General features: G+C 43.3%; 1 protein-coding gene across 4 annotated transcripts in view; it reads right to left on the reverse strand.

Annotated features, from left to right (window-relative positions):
- Positions 1 to 2,218: 2,218 nt before the first annotated feature.
- EPB41L5 (erythrocyte membrane protein band 4.1 like 5) overlaps positions 2,219 to 23,800 on the reverse strand; it is a 47,598-nt gene continuing 26,016 nt past the window's right edge. For 2 of the 4 annotated variants that reach the window (XM_052676408.1, XM_052676409.1), the window contains exons 16-26: positions 23,255 to 23,373; positions 15,570 to 15,736; positions 15,189 to 15,283; positions 11,243 to 11,371; positions 10,555 to 10,616; positions 9,965 to 10,066; positions 9,465 to 9,558; positions 8,473 to 8,550; positions 7,945 to 7,986; positions 7,391 to 7,524; positions 2,219 to 6,554 (exon numbers count right to left, since the gene is read on the reverse strand). In XM_052676408.1, coding sequence (XP_052532368.1) covers positions 6,497 to 6,554; positions 7,391 to 7,524; positions 7,945 to 7,986; positions 8,473 to 8,550; positions 9,465 to 9,558; positions 9,965 to 10,066; positions 10,555 to 10,616; positions 11,243 to 11,371; positions 15,189 to 15,283; positions 15,570 to 15,736; positions 23,255 to 23,373 — 1,080 coding nt within the window. In that variant the 3' untranslated portion in view covers positions 2,219 to 6,496. Of the gene's footprint in view, positions 6,555 to 7,390; positions 7,525 to 7,944; positions 7,987 to 8,472; positions 8,551 to 9,464; positions 9,559 to 9,964; positions 10,067 to 10,554; positions 10,617 to 11,242; positions 11,372 to 15,188; positions 15,284 to 15,569; positions 15,737 to 17,430; positions 19,582 to 23,254; positions 23,374 to 23,800 lie in introns of those variants that run through there. The other 2 variants (XM_052676410.1, XM_052676411.1) reach the window with 2 other exon arrangements.

Raw genomic sequence — 23,800 nt, forward strand, 5'->3', positions numbered from 1 at the left:
TGCTGCTCAGACTTTGGATTCCTTCTCCAGGATCATGAATCACCCAATTGGAGGAGGCACGTTTGAGAACTTCCTACAGCGTCCAGGCTGAGCACGTGCAGGGCACTGCAGCCTTCACTCAGCAGCAAGCATTTCTTTCGCTGGCTGATGTGTCTGTTCTGGCATTATCCAGAGAGCTGCTGTAATATACAGACTTCTATCTAGGATTGATGAGGGAGTACAATTTATCTGGAAAGTGTAACAATAAACCAGAGATTTGCCAAGTGATGAGAAGGTCTGCTGGTACATCCACGTATCCTGGGGATGCACAACAGCCCAGGAAAACACAATCCAGCCTCCACCATTCCTTTCGTGCCCCCCCCAGCCTCCCTTCTGGGAACTTTGGCAGCCCCACAGAGGGTGTAGCATTTACTTGGAGCCAATGCAGGCAGGACATGAGCCAGCTCTAAGGAGAAGGCCTGGCATAGGGAGCAAAAAGCAGCTTGCAGGACGTGCCCATCTCCTCCACGTCCTCCCCTCCCCAGAAGGTGAGCTGAGTTGGCGCTGCATCGACACTTCTGATGCAGCTTCAGCTTCTTCCCCAGGAAATCCTGAACATTCACCTCAGCCCACGGGGCCCTGCTGCACCCCAGCCCCTGTACCCCAGAGCTTGGGATGGAGCTGAGATGGAAAGGCACTGCATCCCACAGCCCCTCTGCAGCACGAGCATTCCTCTGCCTGGCACCTCAGTCTTGCTGGTCACGCAGCACTTGTATTTCAGGCCCTATCCTAAACCTGCACACGGTATCCAGGACCCACGCACATAATCCTTGCTCATACCATGGTCTGATACTCCCTGAGATGTCCTGTTTCAGAACTCAGTGCCACCAACTATGCCCAGCAGTGTTCCCATCACCCCAGGTAGTTCCACTCCTGCTTTCCTGGTGCAGTACATTTGTTATTTGATGCAGAGGAACAGCAGAGGCTTTGTCAATGTGCTTCTGCTTTTTCTCCATGCCTGCAGCAGTTCGTGAGAATTCATCCTGGGCCCAAGCCAGTGACTAAAAGCTACAGCCATCTGAATGCTCGGAGGTGGCCTGCATGAAATAATGAATGGAATTAGTCCAGCTGATGGCAGCTACTTAGTAACAAACCAGCACTGATTTTTGGCTGGAAGCGGAGCAGAGGGGCTGTCACTGAAGTGAGTTGTTGGAAGTGTCTCTGAAAAAGAGAAGTTTGCAAATCACGTATCACAAGAGAACAATTCCATCAGCCTTAATTATCTCAAACTCACTGTCTTTAATTACTGCTTGCTTTCTGAACATCAAAAAGAGGATTTTCTCTTAAAATATAGACACTTAATAAACAGGGTGGCTTTCAAATTAAAAAAAAAAAGCCCATCTATTTTCAATATATTTTCTTATAAATGCATTTGAAGAACCATTGAGTCACTTACCAGTGGCATCTTAAGTTTGACCTACACAGAAAACATGCCACAAGGGAAATGACTTTCTAGGAGCTTAGCTATTAAGTTGGAACTATTTCACTTCACAGAATCATGGAATGGCCTGGGTTGAAAAGGACCACAATGATCATCTAATTCAATCCCCCTGCTATGTGCAGGGTCACCAATCACCAGACCATGCTGCCAAGAGCCACATCCAGCCTGGCCTTGAATGCCTCCAGGGATGGGGCATCCACAACATTCCTGGGCAACCTGTTCCAGTGTCACCACCCTGAGTGAAATTACTTCCTTGTGATACGTCATTGAGAAGATGATCAGATGGCTTGGATGTCCTCTGCTGCCTTAAGTAGAAATAAAGTTTCCTTTAACCCATGAGTAGCACCGCTGTACTTGGAAGCATAACACCATCCCCTGAACACTGAAAATAAAAGCCAGGTGGCACCGCTTCTCACTGCACTTTGTGGAACTACACGTGGCCCTTCCAACCCTCCTCCTGGGCACCACACCCTGGGCTCATTTTCAACACACCCTCCTGTCTCCTTGGAAAATCTCATCTCATTTGAAAACCACCACTTAACTCTTTACCATCTGCAAGTGTAGATGTTATCTTACACTTCAATCAGTGGCAAAGCGTTTGTTGGCCACATACCTGGGGCTCTGAGCTCAGGGAGCAGCACTGCCAGCCCCAGTGACCCACTCCTGTCCCAGGTCTCAGCCCCCCTCCTGCCTGCCACCATAGAGCCCAGAAGTGCTGAAGAATGACTCCACAAGACATTTGCACGGACGTGGTGTATTTCAGACACAACTACAGCATAAACATTTTGAGATCGGGTTGCGGACTACAAACCACAGTTCCTCGTTCCCGTGTACAGTTTCCATAAAGATGGCAGTGCAGTGCCCAAAGCCGCTCATACGTCACTACTGTGAAACAGAAGCAAGAGGGTGCACTTTGTTTTATAAAAAAATCCAAATAAATTACACACTGAGAGCTACCGCCGAGCTTCACATATAAAAAGGTAAAAATACAGTAGTTAGTGTGGCTTTAACAAAAAAAATCTAGCTAAAAAAATACTCTTACGTACTTCAAAAATAGGTTTCTCCAGTTATAGGAAGGAGCGTGTGTGTGTTTAGGAAGCAAAGTGCTCAAGCCCAACAATACAAGAGAGGTGCACTTAGCAGGAGAAGCCCCGTGGCTCCCTGCTGTGACACAGCACAGGGAGCAATGCCCACCCCTCGTCCCAGCAGATGGGCACAGCCTGTTCCTTCTGTAGTGCTGACTCTTGGACGTGGATATTACACCTGCATCGCTGGAAGGCCATTAGCATGGAGTTCTACTTTTTTGGTATAAAAGCTACGATTGTCTAGCTGTGACATTAATGCATCTAATAGCTACGTAATTTCACCGCCGCTTTCTAACTAACAAACACTCTGCGCTTCACCTGTGGGAGATTCAGGTTGTCCTACAACACATTCACAACGTGGAAAATACATCCAGTGCAGTTTGTGGCAGATCTGAACAGTATGGCTTTGCTTTGAGAAACAAAAGCAAGAATTGGGTGCATGGGCTGACAACAGCATGTGGGAAGACCCAAATGGAACCGAACCTTTCACCTGAGACCTCATTTGGTGCAGCCAGGTTGTGACCAAAGAGTTGTCCAAAACATACCTCTGGTACAGCTGGCTGTCTCTGACAAGCTCTGCATGGAACTGCAGTTTAAATTGGAGTGCATTCCAACCTGAAAAATTATATATATATATACGTATATATAATTTTTTAAGGGATCTGGCCTTTTCCAAATGACTGCAACACAGCATGTAGCTGTATTTCTTCATTCCTTTCAGCTCTCAAAGCTTTTAAGTGGTCAGCAGATCTGCCAGCATCCCAACATCAGATTAACACTGAAGTTTCATTTATCAATTTCTTTGAACACATACAAATAAACCAAACCTTTTAGAGGGTGACTGAACCTTCCAGCCAATCAACCAATAGAACAGCCATGTTAGGAAAACTCCTCCTTCTCAGTAGCATACTGAGACTCATTGATACTCTACAGCATTAACTGCAAGAACCACGTGTCTACTTACATTTGATAAAGCACAAGTGATAAATAATGCTACGTTACTTGATAGCCAGTCACAGCACAACACGAGGCCTGTAGTTTTAAAGCAAACCAGTGATGCAAAGCTACAGGACCTTCGGACACTGGATTATGTGCCTGTTCAGATCGCATAACTGTGGTGTCTCAGTCTCTTCAGGCTCCCCATACAAACAAATGGAATAGCTAAATAAGCTACGATGAGTTAAATGGACTGTGCATTTCCTTCAGCTCCAGGACCCTGCTGGGAAGAGCTAGGTTTGCAGCCTCAACTCTACTGGAAATTGCAGATCTCTAACACAGAAGCTGAAAATTTTGAATTTTTAAGCAAAATTTCAAGTATTTGGCTACTGGAAGTGGAGGAAAACCTTGCCTCTACGAAATTCTCCCATGTGGGAGTTTAAATGCAACATTCCCTCCATCACCAACAGCCCAGCCACACTGGCAGTGTAACAATTGGGACTTGGAACCATTTAGATTTTAGGAGACCACATTCACCATGTGTTCCTTACTTGTTTTTAGGGTAGTTTTTTTTTTTTTTTTTTTTTTTTGCTGTATGTGATTTCCCAGAAGGGATCTAATAATTTAGCACTCAGTACTTTAAAAGTGTAAACTTCTGTTATTTTACTTCTGGGAGAAACTCAAGCTAACAGTTCACAGAGCTCCTGAACCCAATGGGAAGAGTCAAATATCAAACATGCCTTAAAGAAAATGCTTCTGCATTCTGTCTATTTACAAAACCAACACATGTAGTTGGTGAATGCCAGCTCAGCTGCTGAGCAAACAGATCGATAGTGAGTGCCAAGTTTCCCCACACAGTCCTGGCTTTGTGCAGGAAGCAGACTGTCGCAGCCATAGCTTCCCTTTTTTGCTGCAGGAACTTTTCTGGCAACTCTGTTAATCCACACTAAGACATTTGATATTTGAATCGGGTATCTTTCATGTTTTAATATGTAATAAAGCTCAGTTTTAAAATATAAAAAAGCCAATACTCTGCTGGAAGCAATGATGGGAGGTAAATGCTGGCCAGCAGAAGTGCACCACTTAGGCCCAAAGAGCAGCTCCCCTTTGGCTGGCAGTGCTGTGAATGGGGAAGTGTGCCTGAAGCTCCTGCCGTCCATTTCAACTGTAGGTTACATAGGCAAAGGCTGCAGATCACTCTCTGTAGCATAGTCAGTCATAATTGCTCCCAATGGTCCCTATGTTTTTCTGTTAAGGCCTCTGAGGTTTTGAGGAGTGGCAGTGGGCTGTGTAATGCCAAGCAGTTTCTTCCTTAAAACTCTCAGTCAGCATCTTATAAAAAATAATGAGAACAGCCATAAGAACACCCAAGACATACCCTAACCTGAAAGCAGCAGCCTAACAGGACAGCAGCTTACCTTGCACAACCCACAGCGCTTTGGTCCAACTCTTTGTCCACACGGAGTTACGCTCACGCAGCAGGCACGCACAAAGAAAGTTGTGCATACAGGTTTCTAACTCACTTCCACATTTAAAATTGTTCCTAAGAACCCCATGGATATAAATAAAGAGCAGCACTGTGCAGAAAACATCCTCCAAGCCCACTCATACGTACAAACCTCTTCCTGAGAAGGATCCCAGTAGCTTCAACTGTGCTTCCCTGTTTGGAGATGTGGAATTCATCACTGGGCTTCTACACTTCTTCCTCTGACTCTGCACTGGTATTTTCAGGGATATATTCCCAGGGTCCATGTTCTCACCTCTACACAGGGATCCTGAAGCCCAGGACACTCTTCAAATTGTATGTGCTGTATCCTGTACTTTACCTGAGCACCAAAAAGTCTTTACCAGCACTGCAGAGCACGCTCTTGCAAGTGCTCCTACCTTTCTCCTAGAAGCAGGTGAAGTGCTTTTGGGAATGTTTCATCTCTTTTCCCCATTTTCACCTTACTCTGTATTTTGTTCCACACGCTATTGGAACAGGATTCAAGGTGGTATTAAGAACTGACCCAGTTGTACCCTCATGCCTTATGCTGTGTGTTAAGTATTCTCCAAAGCACAGGACCTCAAACCAACACCTAGCAACAATGTGAATAGACAAAATGAAAATCTTGTCCTTCCTAGCCCTGAACGACAACAGAACTAACCAAAAAGCAGCTCCTGAAGTAAGCTGTACTCACAACTTCGCTACTTCAATGCTGAGAACAAAAAAATACACCTATAGCCTAAGTACACATCTGTATTTGAGTTACAGAGGAAATGAAATAACCAGTGTCAAAATGTGGGACCTCTGCTGCAATCTGCTAATGCTATAAGAGGTTTGGCAGGTTAACTTTCCTGGTTGCAATGAGCAGCTCAAATCCAGTCAAAGTAGTTTGTCACAATAGTTTGTCCTGTAAGAAGAGGTGCAAAGATTACCAAGGGCTTTAAGGCCAAAAGGAGCATGTGTGGCAGTAAAACAAAGGAAACTCAGAGTGACTAATCACACAGAAGAAAATGATCTTGGCCACATGAAACAGTCATTGCCACTGTGAGCCACCATACACAGTGTGCCCACAAGGTGGCCCTAGAAGTTCTCCTAATCTTCCCAATATTACTCTACAAAGGACAGGGACGTGTTCAAATACTGCAAAGCTAACATCACAGTGATCACTTGCCCGTAACATTTGAGAGGCATGAGACTAAACCAAGTGTGAGTGGAACACAACTACATTTTGTTCCTCATGTTCAGAATTAGCTCCAGTGTGATACTTCACTTCTCTTGAGGGAGAAGATCAAACTTCCATGCGGTTTTACATTTCGGCTCAGACTGTAATTCCAGTTAGATTGCAATAAATGTGAAAGTCTCTTCCTGGATTCTAGCAAACCAGCTGCTGTTTCACTCCCATTCAGTAAGAGCTTCATCCCAAGCAAGTCTTTCAGAAGGATTCCTTGTAGATGTCAGAAGATTTGAGTTTGAGTTTTTACTGGGTGGGAAGTACAGAAGCTCCATCTTCTACAGTTCAGTGGTGAGTAAACATTTCGTCCTTACTGCAGCATCCTCAGCGACTGGGCTAAAAGGGGAAAAAGTGGGGCCTTGTGAATGCACTTCTACAAACAGATCTGCCATGATTTATAAAGTGAAAGGTACTGATGGGAGCAGAACTAAGAACTAAGCATTATTCCAAAGAGCAGCAATAACTGCTGCCTCAATCTAACAAGTCCAAAGAACCACCCTTTCCAACGGCCAACCTGCAGAAGGGCACACAGAATGACTTCCAATAACACATCACTGCCGTCCACTTTCTGCCCACCAATGCTTTCCCTTTCTTAAGAGGTTCAAAAAAAGAACTGGTCATTGCAGCTAATTGTGCCTCACCAGTACAGCAGAATGGAATAGCAAGAGAAAACATTGCTACTAATCTCTGACTTCCTTACAGTTTGGAAGAAAAAAAAGAATCACCAGGAAAAAAAGAATCGCAAGTACTAGGAAGAGATTTTTCAGAAAATGCATCTGTCCTGTAATCTTAGTCCAGTACTAAAAAGATAGGGAGCCAGATAAAGGAACCAAAGCAAACTGATAATTCAAAAGAATGAATCCACTTCACAGTGGTTAGAATGACAACAGCTTTACATCCATTTTCAGCTGATTGTATTCTTTGTTCCTCTAGCAACTTGAATTTAAAAGTTCTCTTACCCTTATCTAAAATACCCGTACTACACATCAGCAGCTCTACTGACATAAAATTTCAAGTGCTGAGAAGTGAGACAGAGCTACAGTTTAGAAAACAAAGCAAAATCAGGCAGTGTATCCAAATGACCACTGTAACTACTGAAGTGGAAGGAGGAAGAGTGCACACTTCCCCTCCATCCTACACACGTACTTCTGGAATGTGTGCTGAGAATTTACCTTGCAAGGACTTCAGCTGTCTGCTGGCACGGTGGCAATCCAGCTGATGACAACAGAGCCTCTGCGCTGCCTTTCACTGCTTTCAGAGATAAGGCAACATCATTTCCCAAAGGCCCATTGGACATCAGTCCAGTCTGAATTGGGGAGAAAGAAAAAGGAAACTGAAACAGAAACCTGCTAGCAGAAGACACACTAACTATTCAACGTGGTTATTTACCACAGGGAATTAAGATCCGTCAAGTTTGAACTAAACGCAAGTTCTTCAACTTCGCAGCATTTACCCAATGCAATGTAACACAGCAAAAATGGAGCTTTAAATATATATTTTAACACATTTACAGTTTAACTCAGCTTGAATTGGTTTGCTTTAGTTTTGGTCTGATGCACTGTTGTATAGACTTTCAAATGAATATAAATTATTATATGTTACTCATGTTCTTGTTTGTTAATCATGACCAAAGCTCTCTTTTCCCCCCCTTCCCCCTTTTTTTTCCCCTGAAGTTGCATTTTACACGCTCCATCTCAAACTGCTAAGTAATGGTTCAGCAACTCACTGGCACTAACCACCTCGGTGTTATTGTGGGCTGGGAAGACACCTACAGAAAGCAAAGAAAAGCTCATTAGAAACAGCTGGAAGAAACGAACAGATTTGACATAATACTGCACACCTAAAACAACACCAGGTATTTGTCAGTCGCTACTCAGAACCTGCCTCACAATATAAGAAGCCTTTGAACCATGTTAGTGAACAGCTGCAGGTGAAGCGACTTCTCACAAGCAGGTAACTCACAGCCACACAGCCATACATGCTCACTCACAGAAACTCACTGGCAACAGTTTCAGCATAGCTTTCCCTTCCAAAAGGCACCCAAACCCAAACCCACTGCTATTTTCTGCTTTGCAGATGATGTTAAGTGAGAGTACTCTTCTGTGAGTAGTTTAAAGGTGCCCCAGACGTATCACCAGTTCACTCTACTGCAGCAGATCCAGCATGATGGACGGACGCCGAAACCAGAACAGAGTTTGTGAGTAAAAGCCATTGTACTTGGGAAGGAAGAAGTTTGGTTTTGAAATACATTTACCCGAGGTGTTGCTTCTGTAAAGTCAATTAGATTCTCTGTCAATGATGATAGGAAAACGTCCTGGTCATCTGGAGCGCTCTATGGAATAAATCAGTTTTGAATTCAATTCCCAATAGCAAATAGATTTGCTGAACACTACAGTGGCTTCCCACGTTACAGACCGGTGTCCATAAAGAACGCTGCCATTCATTAGGACAGTTTCCTCAAATCTTTTTCTATCATCTTTTTCAACAGCCTTTTCATTTCAGTGTTTCCCAGCAGCAAACTGGAAAGAACATCATTGCCACTAAGTTGCAGAACTGCCCTGTTCTCCAGTGCAAAGCTGAGGTATTGCACCATTTGACAAGAAGGTCAGCAAGGCCTGCAAGCTGAGCATCTGAACTCAGAAGATGAGGGTGATAATTATTCAGTGGAATGAACTATATAATACTGGTTTAGAGGGAGGACAGACAAAGGGCGTGTTGCTTTAGTCATCCAGCTTAACCCCTCAGCCTGCTGAAACAACAGCCAAGTACAATGTTGGATTCATGTTTTGTTTTGGAGAGGGACAAAGGAAAACTGACCCCTGAGTGCATCACAAAGACTGCTTTGTGCATTTCACAGAGTCCAATAAAAAAACTACCTTAACCTTAAGGCAACCAAAATACAACAATCAAACATGACTATTCAAACTTTTTCCTCTGTCATTATTTCGTGGAAATTGCATGTGTCAGAATTTCATCCTTGCACCCATCTTCCCCAGAGCCCCAATGCCCAACCAGTTAGAAAAATAAGCGTCAGGCACAGAACCTGACACAGAAGAGTCAGAAATGTACTTCAAGAGCAATGCATACAGCAGGCCTCTGCTCCAGAAAGCAGTCTGGCATTCAGCAGTGACTGGCATTCACTGTGTTATGACAGGCATGCAGTAAGGTCTGCTGTGGTTGCCTGAAGGCATCAGTAGCTCAGAGTGTGACACAGAAACCTTCCAGGCTGACAGGTGGTAGTGATACCTTTGAAACAGCAGCCTCCTCAGCTGGAGCAAGATTAGCTGGAATCAGCAACTCTTCATGGTTAGAGGCAGCATTATCCTCATTTAATGCATTACTGCAAGGAGAAAACATTCTCATCAGTGGATGTAGCCAGTGTTCAAAAAGACCCAATGCTATCAGCAGCATTTTCAACACTTATTTCTAACTCACGTACGCAGAACTGAAGTCTTCCCTGCAAGCCTCTTATCTCCCCAGGTAGGGCCAGGGGCAGCAGGATGTCAAATATTTCAGTCAGTTCCAAAGATGAGAGAGATCTCTTACTACTTGATAAGATACTCACCCCGAGGCATGGCCTACACTCATTTACTGTTGCAATGCTAATTAAAGAAGCATCTGTAAACCTGTTTAGTTAGACACAGCCTAACTGCTCAGCAACTGCTCCTCATCTTTTCAAGTTGGTTTCATGGCAATCTTAGTGTGGCTCTCTTATCCCAGAAACACTTTTCTACTGAATCACTTACGGAATGAATGTGTTTGAGGCAGGGGTTGTTTTCAGGTTGTTTTGAAATACTGGACTGCTTGCTGAGGAACTGCTCTGGGTTTTCCCTGATGGGAGGATGTTCCTGTACAGTGACAACAAAACAAAAACAAACACTGAAAGCTCTTCACAGACTACCTGTTACAGCATGTTTTTCAAATTGCTAGCTACTCTTTTTGTTCCATATATGACCACACGCCCTTTGAAATTTGACACATGCTCATCTCCTTCAAAAAATTACACAGTTAAAACAAGTAGCTGTACCTTTTCCAGCGCCTGGAACTCAGCTAGAACTAAAGCTCATATAAGATTCAGTAATTCTAGAAAACCAGCTGCCAGTATGGGAGAATACAGTAAGAGTACCTGAATTACGTTAATGTATCAAAACTTTGTAAACACAGTTTTTAGTGTTTTTCATTCTAAAAACACACCATGCTTACCATGTTAAACAACACTACTACATGGTAAAATGCAACAATCACTGACACTGAGCACTGAGACTCCACACATACAGGTTCTCAGTGCTGCACTTGGGAAAATACATTGTGCTTTTCTTCCAAATCAAAACAGTACCTGGAAGCAGCATCCTGAATGTTGGAATTCTTGTTACCTGTCAGGCTGTCTTCTCTTACAGCCTAAGACAAAAGAAACAAAACAAAACAAGCATGTTTGATTCCTATTTCCATTCTGTATCAGTTCAGAGACTCACAGAAAAGCTGAGCACCTCCCTCCCAGCATGAATCTGTGCTGCTCATTTACTGCTCAGGGCCCTCAACCACCAAACTCCCTGTGAAAATTTCAGTGCAGATAACTTGCTAATGTAACCAAATAAAATACCACTATTTGCTACAGAATTTAGAGGAACGTTCCAAAAGCATGGCCTTAGTGGCAGAACTATGGAACAAATATTTGGTTAGAAGGGATCCTCTGGGGGTTACCTGATTCAATTGCCACTCGAATCATGGCCAAGTGCAGAGGTCATTAGATTGTTCAGGGCTTTCTCCAGCACCAAAAGGGGTGACAATTCCTCCCTGGGCAAACTGCACCCCTGTGACAGTGTAAGGCTGGCAGGCTTCCTTATTCTGCCACTCTTCAGATCTCAGCTCCTGAAGCACCCCTATTTGCAAAGCCCCTTCTCCAACACCACACAATTGCAGAGTCAAACAGGGAAAACGGACACCTCCTGAACGTGGGGGCTCCTCACAACCAGTTCTAAAAAGCCATCTGAGAACACTGTAGCTCTCATCAGCTGAGTATTTACCTTGTGCCCTGCTTCCACCTGGGCCTTCAGGATATTGCTTTTCATGTCAGCTGGAAGCCATGTTGCTGCTGCTATCGGGCTCTCCATTGCATTGTTAAGACATTTATCTGTGAGCTTCACCACTTCATCCTAGGCATGAAAAATACTCATCAGAAGCAGTTCCCACACAAAAACTCTGGGCTGAAATTAAATAACATCTCCAAAGAGCAACAAAGCTCTGAGTGAGAAGAAAAGTAGTGGTTATACTGAAAAGAGAAAGCAAAATCTTTGCTTTGGAACTCAGTTCTAAAATCACAGCAGCAGAAGTATATTTAAAAAAAAAAAAATAGAATACAGAAAAAAGCACAAAGCTTAAATGTAGAGAAGCAAAGAGCTGTGCTGAAAGTAGCATGAAAGAACTGAACAGCAGTGGGTTCTACGTACGTAGCTGAGCTTACTGATATGAGATTAATACAGCAAGTATCATATAATACTGAACAACGTAACAGCAAATTAATAATTCACTCTCAAAACTAACATGGGAAGATTTTTGCTCTAAAACTGCTCATAAATTACGAAGTTTAATGTGTTAGCTCCCACTCCCATCACTAATGAGAAGAAACTGGCAGCCAGATACTTGACGAAGACAATTAAAAATACCTTTTCAACACAGTATATTTCACTCTGTGAATTACATTTCTTAATTATAAAATGGTAATTCATTAAATATTGCACCTACTAATTGCTATTTGATTAGTGACAGAAGTTAATTAACTGAGTGGAAACTAAACCTGGTGACCTCTCTTCTCAGGGTAGGACTCAGCAGGGGGAGACAGAGCCCAGCCTTCCCCCATATGCCACGTAGTGCCTCGCTCCTGCAACCCCAATGGAGCAGCAACAACCCTGCTGCACTCTGACTTGCATGAGCTGCATTAAAAAACCACTTCAGCTAGCAAATATTAAACACTGCACATTCACCTAATTCACAAAGACCATCGGTTTATTGAACACAAGTCTTATTATACAGAAACTACTGGAATTGGCACAAACCTGGAGCAATTAAAAGGGAATTATTTTCTGTACGGTTGAGGAACCAAGCTGTGAGAAACCTTAAAACCTTACACTTCACCTCCCTGCACTGGATGCTGCATGCAACAGCCTCAGAGCAGAACACCTAACGCATTTCCTCCAGTAGCAGCAGAACAGTGGACTTGATTATTTTAACTGAGAACATCAGCAGAGCAGTGCTTTAAACACCATTTAGTCACTAAATATTAGTGGTCTAACTTCCTCTCCCTCTCCTCCATCTGCACAACTAGCTCTAAGTCACACCAGCCTGCTAGCAATTAAATGCCCAACTCTGAAAGGCTGAGCATTATTCAGAAATACTTTAATGTTATCAAATACAAGTTCTGTAACACCAAGGAAATGTTTCCATCAGCACCGAAGATGCTGAGATTTTTCTTAACCATTTCTGTTTTGCTGTTTTCTACGGAAAGCACTTGTAGCTAAAGGGGAAAGCATTTGGCAAGTGGTAAGAGGGCCTCAAGATGTAAACCTTACCATTTAGTTGTCCATATAAAACAGTAAGGCTGGAGTTTGTCAGTACTGTAGCTTACTACAACTGTGTATTGTTACCATACACTGGGTGAACCATGTGTGTTCTTTATCCTTCAGCCAAAATACAGAGAGCTAAGCAGCAATGTAAGAAGGCAAGACAAAAAGCAGCTAGGGAAAGTTAGCTGCATCCTTGGTTGCTTTTTAGTAGTTATGCTTAAGTCTTAGTCACTCTTTTCTGGACACAGTTCCAAACCATTCAGCCTTCATCTCCAAACACAGCTGGGGGTTCTCATTCGGTTCTACTGTCACCTCCTTGCCTTTGCAGCCTGAAGCATACAGTCTCTAATCTGTCTACCTCGTTAAACAAACATTCTCAAGGCACCTCCTGGCAAGCTGCATCACAAACTGATAAGTTCCATTTCATCTTTTCCACCTGAGGAAAAGCACTTAGGGTACAGTCTTTTCAGTTTTCACAGTGAAATTCACACATACTTCTAGAAAGCTGCTAAGGCTTCATTTCCCAAAGAAAGACTCCACCTGCACACTGTTGATCCAGACACCTATTTCTCAGCTAAGCCCATGTTTCTGCATTCTCATCAGGGCCATATATCCCCCCCACATCTGTGACTGTGATAACCCACCCCCTCAGCTCCTCATACAGCTGGAGAGCAGCGATTGTCCTATATTGACATCTATAAGATCAGCTTGCCACAGGAACCTTATCTTCCTTACTATATTACAGTCATGATTTAAGAAGCTCTAATACAATTTTGCTCTGTTCTCTCCATTTAACCAACTAGACGGTTTTTGTTCTCTGTTTGAATTAACACAGAGCGCAACAGGCAAAAGTGTTCTGCACTAAGCTGTATTCTTTGCTTTAGTTTATGCAGAGGCAGCGTTTTGGCATAACAAGACCTATAGGCTACAGGCTAATCTTCTTAAAGACTCGGTAATCTTTGTAATGCAGTCACCCAGCAGAAAGGTACACAAAGTATCCCTACAACAGCCCTTAAAGGGGACAGAGCACAGCAGCCTGCAGCACCAAGCACACAGAGCAGCAGCACACACACACAGCAGCCTCTCCACAACAAAATCTGACCGATTTCATTAAATGGCACAAAGGGCAGTGCCAACAGGTCGCAATCTTGAGCCTCCCCACAACACAGGGCAGTGCCAACAGGTCGAATGCTGTAGATTATTTTAGTCTGTACAAAACGCAGTAAAGCACTTACAGCCTTAACATAGGGAAGCAGGTTGTTTTTTTTTTCCCCTCTTTAAAACATATGCTTTGTTCACTGCTAAACCCGAAGGGAAAACTAAATTAAATCTAAATTCAAAAATGTTCAGACTAGAATCTGTTGATTTTAAGCACCTCTGCACTCTATATTCTAAAGTGTAGCTGCATGCCCAGGCGTGACTGCAAAGAACATCCTGCATGAGTGCAGCTGTCCAGTAACCAGCGAACTCCTGGTGCAAAGCTCTCTGCTGCCATAAGGATCCCGTCCTCTCCATCCCTTCTAGTAACACTGCTTATTTTCACTATGGCTCTCTGATCCCCTCATGAGCCTGTTTACTTCACACACCCACACGAAACTACTAGTAAAAAAGTTTAAAACTGAAAATGTTTTTAAAACTTTTAAAACTTTTTAAAAAGTTTTGATTTTTGTCACTTTGTAGAATACATTGCTTCACTGCAACATCCAACAGCTATTGTAGGTGACAAAGGAATGAGGGAAATCAAAGAAGGAAAAGCAATGAGGAGCAAGGGAAAAGAGAGCCTTCTCCCTGGTCAGGGAACTGAAGCTGTTATTTCAGCTCAGCTGCCTGCAGAAATGCAGCCCGACTTGCTCCAAAGGAGCAAAGTACTAAATAAATCAAACTCCACCGCTCCCCTCTGTGTAAACACGCGTGGAAACCTCTGCTCCCACCAAGCCCAGGGAGCTGGTGAGAACCAGTTACTGACAGGAGGAACTGACCACCAGAACAGCTCTTGGAGCAGAATGTCCAAACAAACTTCTGGGAGGGTTATGGAATGCGACTGGAAAACGCTAAGGGAAAAGCTCACCTCCTCAGAACGAAAGAGTGAATGATACAAGGCTGTACAGCTGGCAACCTACAGATAAAGGCAACAGAGGAACTGTTGCAAGTGTTTGAACTTTTTGCTCCAGCAAATATTAGAAAATCTCAGCAGGCTGCAGTGCACATATCTGCAGGTTCACCTCTGCCCCATCGTATGCACCTCACTTCCTATCATGCACAGGTTTACACATAAATATTTCTATCTGCTTTCCTATTCCCACATATTACTCATGCCTATTCTTAAAAATCTTGCAGACACACTGTGCTGCACAGCATTATCTGAACAGAACGGAGCAACACTGTGCCACGAGGCACAGCACCCACCTACCTGCACGTTGATGTTTATGTTGGGACACTCAGTGGGCACAGGGCTGCCGCACTCTGCCTCCAGCTGCTTCAGTTTTAGGAATGCATCTTCAAATGCTGAAAAAGACAGGGAAGTCAACAGTCTAACTACTAACGTCACTGTGGAGCTAACTTGCACTAATTGTGAGGTTGAATGTTTGTTACAGGACTTCAGCTGAACTCCTAAACGCATGGTAGGAGGGCTGCATTGCACTGGCAGGCAAAACTGTCCTTATGCCTGTGATCTAAGAGAGCTCTCTAGGACACTTCTGGATTCTTGTAAGGAAGCAGCCTCGTAAGTATTTCACCAGTTAACTGACCCTGCACACCACAATAATAGGAAGAAATCTGTAAGTTTGCTTACGGTCAGAGTCTGTTTTTTCAACTGCAGCTTCCTTAGTGCCAAGATGAGGGCAGCCCACAGCCTCTCTTGAATCTCCTGTTACCAGGGCAACGACGGGACTGCCTACAGCATCATCCACACAGGTCTCTGGCAAATCCACACTGTCGAGGAGATCAACAAGGGGTATGCTGTGAAGGCACAAAGTTGGGCATAGAGAGGCACAATTCCATTACCAATCTTTCTACATTAAAAAAAAAAAAAAAAAAAAAAAGCTTTAACATGCAGTCTTTTTTCTTCTACCTCCTTTTGGGGCACCAGACACATTCCGGAAAAAGTGTCTGAAGTAAACATTAGCAGCTCTGCAGGGATTTTAAACAAAGAAGCTGCAGTGAAAACCTCTCCACAATGTATAAACACAGCAATTAATTGTGGGAAAGTGAATAGCCCAGCATATTGAGCTAAGCCCTACCCAAAGCACATACTCACTCCTTCTGGAGGCAAAGATGCACCATGACATACCATGTCAGCTCTCCCTTCTGCAAGTGACTCCAGTTGTTTTAAGAAAGAGGAAAGTTCTTACCTAGTAAATGCATTCGTTTGAAATAAGTATTTGGAGATTTTCTAGCAGACTCACACCACATTTTAGCATTTTTAAATGAGAAAAACAAAAGAGCAGGGGAAGACAGCCGATATTCTTCACAAAATGCTATTTCTTGGTGCAGTGCTTCCTCCAACTGTTGTAGAAAGAAGAGGGCAGGAGGTTTCACTGCAGAGGCCTGCACCAATGCTGTGCTTTGGTCATATGCACCTGGCTTCAGTTTTACTAACTTGGGCAGACAAAAATGAAGTCACCATATGTAAGGGAACCATAGCACCCACTCTGTATCCCTTAGGATTGCTTGCTTTCATCTCCTCTGCTTTCCAAAGGAAATGGCTCCTTTTCATTTTGTCCTACCATCTGTATTTACAATGCAAATAGCAAGGTCCAAAACAAACCAAAAAAAAACCACCAAGAAGAACAGAAACAGAAACTGTATTATGATGCTTATGCTGTGCCAACAGCCAGGAATCTCATCCATCTCTTGGAAGTTGAAGAAATCTGTTTTAACAGCAAACTGACACATACAGACACAGCAGCTGCTGTGGAATGTAATGGTTAAACAGACAACCTGTGGATACAACTGCAGTTTGATTGTCACTTCTTTCAGTCAAAAATCACATTTACATACAGCACCTCTGTAATACTGGTATCAGAAAATCTATCATTTTTGATGGACCAGTTCCAAAGAGGAGAACAGTGAAACCAAGCATGTACCCACCACTGAACTTACCATGAGCAGGAACAGACACTCCTGCAGGACTGCTCAGATCAGCTTCTCACTAATGGGTTTATGCCCCTTTCCCTCCAGCCCCTGGAATTTGGAAGCAGTCCAGTGTTGCCACTAGAGGCACCAGGAAAACAAACTGCCTTCAGCTGAAGCACCCAAAAGAATCCGTCCAATGTTAAACATACATCTTTGGATACGCTGTAGGATACCACCATTTCAGTGCTCAAAATGTCTGAATCACCTTCAGGCAATTAATTGCAGCAAGGCAAACTGAGGTCACTTGCTTGATTCTCGAAGCACTGGAAGGAAAAGCTGCTAGCAAAGCACAAAGTAGGAAAATATTCATTTCAACAAGAACATGTATAGCCTCTGTGTGTGTCACTGCTGGGAAGAAGCACAAGGTTGTTTACTGTGAGTAGAATGACAGATAGAAAGAACTTATTAGAACTGAGCTGAAAGGCAGGAATAGATGTTCTTCCAATTAAGGCAACAAAGGAAGCAAGACCAAACCCTGGACCTCGTCATCAGAGAGAATAACCACACGGAAGTGAGAATGTTTTCTAACACTTTTTTTTCTCATTTTCTGACAGATTTTTCTAAGTAGTCACCCAAATGTTTAATAGGACAACCAGCACAGATTCTGCCAGGAGCATATTCAGAGGTGCTGAGGACACGACATGTTGAAAGAACAATGCCTACATAGGCTCCTAAGAATTCCATGCAAGGGAGGTGGTGCAGAGGACCAGCAATGCAGTCATTTTGTAATGCTTGTCTGAGTACTGCAGCACAACAGGGAGAAAGCAGATACGAGAGGAGAAAGGATCATCAAAAGGATGAGATCCCCCAAGAATATTGCACTGGTTGAGGCCCCTCACGTCATGATGCTTCATGTCTGTAGCATCAACTGCTACCAGCGTACATGAAGCAAAGCTGACAAATAATACCAGCAGTTCAAATCATATGAAGAATTACAACACAGAAATTTCCTTTCCCTACGCAGAAATGCACAACACTCCAGAAAAGCACAGAAACCTTATGGATATTAAGCAAAGCTCTGCCACCACCATACTGTTTAGAAAGACACCTGTGCCACTCCTGAAGCACAGGACCTGCTCCACTAAAAAATGCAGCCAAGTACTGCAGGTGTCAGCATGTGCTCATTGGGTACCATTTCTCAGTTTGCTGCTGGGAGTTGTCATCTTGGAAACCAGGCTAATGCTCCTGAAGCCTATGATGCTGCACTACAATAAGCTATGCAACTTCATAAATAATGAAGAAAAAAAACCAAGTAGTTTGCTTTGCTTCATAAATAAACAAATCCACATCGTACATCTAAAGCCAAAATTAGGGCAGCGGGCTGCTGTCATCACCTCTGTAGGTTCCACACATCTTCTGTACAAAGGCTGCATTTCTTCAGCAGGTTTAGAGATAGAGCTTCTATTTCATTAGCAGTCTCCTCAGGTGCAAGGGTAAGGAGACCAAAATACCTCAGGCAATATGCAGCTCTGTGCTAGCTCACACTTAGTGGTTTAGTTCTTCAGGGTTGGATACAGGAAAACAATGTTTTTGTATTTCTGGACTCTGAACAACTGGCAATTTTAAAATTATTCAAACACCTTCTTCATGCTAAAAGACAAACAGAAGTGAATTTCACAAGCCCTTCATCGTCATTTTCCTTTTTCTTTTTTTCAGAAAAAGATTACTGCAATTTAAGAGCAACTTATTTCATAAACCAGATGAGAACACAGAGAGGGTAAAGAAGCCTGTGTTGTTGAAGAGCCACAAGAACAGAGAGAAGCCACCACGGTGGAGACTTTGACTTCCCAGCAAAGCCAGTGAACCACCTGGCAGGGCTGGTGTGCGTGGCAGGAAACAGTTCTGTTTTGTTTCAGCACAGCACAGCAGCAAGAAGGTTTCCTGGAAAGCAATTAAGACATCCCCTAGAGGGGATCCCCTCCCCAGAAATATTACTCTATGCCTTTTCTGGAGTTCTGCTAATTTTATTCTTAAAAAATTAAAATAATTAATTCTATGTCATTTTCAAACAATGCGTTTCAGCAGTGGACTTCTTTAAAAAAAAAAAAAAAGTTAGTTTTCAGATCAGCCACCTATCTTAGATACGTTTAAATAGTCATGGTACAAACGAAGGGGCAGTTGCATCAATTTCTTCAAGATGTTTGAAAGCACATTAAAAGCCACCGGTTGCCATGTGCAGTTGTTACTAATGTGTGCAGCTCGCAGAGTTAAAAACAGCTAAAATTCTTGCTATCATTAAGAAAAATCTTAGCACAGTTAAGGAGATACATATTGTAAGATGTAAGAGCGATGGGCGACCTGCAGCCTACGTATTATTCTTCTGTAAAGAGTAAACCAACAGCACAATATGCAGAGCCTTCATAAGAAACGCTTTTTTCCTTTCCTAGTCATCTTTGGACCGGTGGCCTCGTATCACAGACAGCTCTGAATGCAACCTTCCAGCCTCTGCTACCAAGCGGCCTCAAGCTCCCGAAGGGCCGGCGTCTCACAGACTGGTCATGGTGGCTTGGACAGCATAGGTGGCAGCACTGCTATGCATTCCTGCATTCTTCACATTGTGCTCATGAACAAAAGCAGAGTACTGTCCATCTGCAGGGTGGGTCCTCGGCAGGGCCCGCGTGTCCCACAGGCTTCCACCACGTTGGCAGCGGTCGGCAGCGTCAAAGGGCCTGGATCATTGGGGAGCGGGAGGGGCACAATTAGTCATGGGTATGGAGGGGGGGGGAGGAGAGCACAGCAGGAGTAAAGCAAGGAGATTGACAGAAAAAGCCAAGGAAAAATGGTATTGCTGGAAGGTAAATATTGAAGGACAAAGGCATGCAAGAATATGTGCATATTAAGGCGGTGTCAAACAAAGCCTTTCACTGCTCAGCATCATGCATCTTTTTGCAGAAGTTGGAAGCGAGAAGTTGAGCGACCTCCCGTAGGTACTGCCTACACTTATCAGAAGGAAAATCACTTCATATTTCAAAGCACTTCACAAAGCTGAGCAAGAACCACTGCAGATGTGACAGAGGCCTTCCAAGCATACAGCACGCTGCATTTCAGGAGCTGAGAGGGTTCAGATGGCAGCTCTAATTGCACAGCCGAGACCAGCACTGAGACCCTGCTTTCTAGTTTTGCATGTGAAGGCATAATGGTACACAAATGCTCAGTTCATAAAATGAAAATCACAGCAGTGACACGCCTGCTCCAGTTGGAACAGAGCTCTCCAAAAGCTAGTTAGAGCACGAGAGAATGCTCAGCACTTCGAAAGCTGTTTAGAAAAACACTTTCATGCAGGTGCCAATAGATAGAAGCAATAAGGCTTTGGGCACAAGCACCTCCAAAGCAGCAGGGATAAAGAATTTACTCAAAGTGCTGAATTTCAGAACATTTTACAAAACGTTTCTGCTAAGCGCTGTCTTGTACTGGGATCCTTCACTGCAGTGCTTCAGAACACATTGCTGAAAGTTACTATCAGGTACCAAAAAAGAGCTTGAAAAAAAGGGAGCTCTCAAACTACTCAAGAAATTCCTGAAACAAAATTCTCCTTCATTTTCATGTAAAATTCTCTATTCAGTGACCCAAACGTTGCTGTTTTTCATTTAGAGGGCATCTGAGACAGCCCCTCAGTTTAAATTCCATCTTTTCCTGTTCCCAGCCCTGCCAGCCCAGCCAAGCAGCCAGTGCATGCGTTGGGAGATCACATGTGCTAAGGCAGGGAAGCAGAAAAGCATGTGGGATTCACAAGTGGTAAATGATTAACGTGCAGCGATAGTCCTTCTTTTGAAAACAGAGAGGATTTGGGTAAAGCTCAGCCATGGGTAAACTCAGAGAACTCAGAGTTTCAGTTTTTGTAAAATATTCTGGAGAAATGACCCATGAACATCAAATGCACCACTCCTCTACAGTTCATTAAATTATCTTCCAGTTTCTCCAGCTTAAGCAGTTATGAGAAAACTGCATCCACTAGGAAGGAAAAAATCCCTTGTGTATTCACAATACATGAGCAGTCAGTAATCATTTGTCATCTATTCTAGCTCCAGATAGATTCTTGAGAAAAGGTCAAAGTTGGAAAGATACACATTATGTTTTAGGCTTTGCAGCCTTGCAGCCAATTCCAGGCCATTTTAAGACCATCCAGAGCAGTATCATTTTCCGGTGATGACAATTTTATATGAACGGAGAAAAGAAAAGAAAAACATCAGAACCTTTCCTGTCTGGCAGAGTACTTTCTCTGATCTGGCACAAATGCTGTTGGCAGCAGCAGCATTAACATTTCAAATTAAAGGAAACGTTGCCATTAAGAAGGGATCTAATCTGCAACGCAGCCAGCATGGGCATCTGCCAAGGGAAGTACGGAAACGCACAGGGTCGAGACCTCACTTCTAAACCCCTTCAATCCAACCATCAACAAAATCCCCAGTCCGAAATATTTCAGTGCTCTCACCAGCACTTGGCAAGCTCTCTCTAAAAGAAGACTATTTTTCTGACAGGAAGCAAAGATAATCCATGCAGAAACAGGCCAATTAAAGACAGCAGCAGCTGACAAGAGAAATCGTTAGTAGCAGACAGCAAGGCTTGAAGGCAGTACCCAAGCTGCAGCCCCCACACCAGGTAGCTATGCTCCAGACATTGCAAACCTAACCCCACTGCCCAGCTATGAAACAGCATGTAGCTCATCTGCTGACTCAGCTCCAAACTGTTCTCTTTTTCTCACAGCTGGATTTCTCCTTCATTACAGGCAGAACTGCCTCCAATAATCGTGCTATGGCTCTTGAAACCTAACACATACACAGTACAAATATTACTCTCCCGATTAAAACACATTGATTGCCAGGCAGCATGTTTTCTTTATGGGATATTGCTTTGGGTTTCGTGCAGATATACTTTGCATTCTTCTGTAGAAAGGCTACACAGTGCAGCAGCTGGGACAGAAGTTGAGATCCTCAGATAGCATTAAGAGTGACAAACTCAGGTTCTAAATCCTAGAGGAGGCATACCAAGACTGAATCTGAAACAGACTGGTTACAGAGTCCTTTCTGGTTCTGAACAAAAGCATTAGGATCTCCAAGAGAAGCAGAAGCCTTATGAATACCAGCACAAATGTCCGCCTAGATCAGATACCAGGAAGAGTTGTTTGGAGCAGGAGTCAAACATTTTCACCAGAAGAAATAATGGCTGTAGCACACTGCTTGCAGTTAGACCAACAAACAAAAAAACAAAACCATTTTGAGAAGGCTGAAGAACAAAGAAACCACCACCTTTCACCCACCACCATGGAGGGAATCAAGTGATCAACAGGATCTCAGCACAAGCACAGATTTCAGCTACTAGATAAATCAAGGGCAAAAGAAAGAAAAAGAGCATTGATCACATATTCGCACGGAATCGTCAACATAATGCAACAGACAAAGCAAAATTATCCTCCCTTTTATAATACAAAATCCATAGTTTTGAAACTCATCAGTATGATATATCAGTATGATTTGCAAACTTGAGCACATTTGTCACTGCAGGATTTATTCTTAAGAGGTGCTGAAGCAAATCAGATTCATACGCCATTCAATGGGAGAGGGATCTTTTTTCTCTTGAGGGCAGGAAGAGCTTAGGATAAGAGCTTTACTGTCCATCCACTCCACCACAGCTGATCCTCAGAAGTCTCACAGAAATCAGAACTACCCTTCTAGGATCAGCCCTAACAGGCTGAAGAAGGTCAGAAGTGTGCACACATCAGTTTCGGTTCTGAAATACTTTTGCAATATAAAATTTCTTTTAAAATGATAAATGATACAGAAGTTTACTTTCAAACAAATCAAGCTGGTTTTGAGATGCATCAATTCCTTAAACAATGCTCAGATTACATAAAATCAAAGCTCTTATCTTTAGCTCGTGTCATTTTCCTCAAGCTCCCATTCTCCCTAAGACAAAGAAAAGATCAGCTTGTCCATTTAATAAGGTTTTTCTAAGAGATTCAACAAATACAATGATTTACAAGATTCTGCATTTTATAAAGGACAGAGGTAAGTCTTTGGGCTCCACGATACCAAGCAAAGGGTTAAAAGAAATATTAGGACAAAAGAAAAGAACCCAACTCTTTCCAAGAGTTGAAAATGCTGTTCTGGATGCAGTCACTGCAGCCCCGGAGAAACTGTCTTTTGGTTGGCAGTGATTATGCACGTTGCCTTCAGCTCTCCAGACTGCACTCACAGCAACAAATCAGCTCTACCACCCCTAACTTGACTCTCAATTTACGTTAAAGATACCAAGTAGGCAGTTCACTTAAGCACAGAAAACGAAACAGGCACTTGGATCATAACTAAGCAAGCAAAATTCATTTCCCAGCAAAGCCAAACGTACCACTTCTTGTCCTGCTGGCTGCCTCCTGGGCTCCTTGGGAGGTTCTCTATTTCCACTAGGACTGGGGCAGAAGGAACTGCTGCTGTTAGGACAGGTAAGTTTGGCTTCACATTCCAACTCTTTGGAGACAGAACGTAAACAAGTAAGTTGCTATACACACTTCAATTAGGCAATGACATGTTTTATGTAAGAAAACATACGACCGCTTTTCCTTAAGCACAAAGCTAAAACAAGGCTGTTTTCTTGCATTACTTCCACAGCACTGGACGCCTATGCCCAATCTTTTCCAGCAATACACAAACACCAGGATTGGACTGAATTGAAGGCTGCTCAGAAAACTCAGTTTGCATAAAAGCAAAAGCTGGGCAGAGCACCAACTATCTGTTTGCTTCTAGCTGAGACTGTGTTCAACGTTCAAATACACCAGATTTCCAATTCCCACCAATGTGTGACCCTGCAGTGACTGAAATGCTCCAGAAAGCATGACAGGGTCTTTCCAAACTCCAAGTCCTATTTTTTGGTACTCAGAATGAGAGCTACCTTACT

The sequence above is a fragment of the Tympanuchus pallidicinctus genome, unplaced genomic scaffold (assembly GCF_026119805.1).
Source record: "Tympanuchus pallidicinctus isolate F22 unplaced genomic scaffold, pur_lepc_1.0 scaffold15, whole genome shotgun sequence".
Classification (NCBI taxonomy): Eukaryota; Metazoa; Chordata; class Aves; order Galliformes; family Phasianidae; genus Tympanuchus; species Tympanuchus pallidicinctus.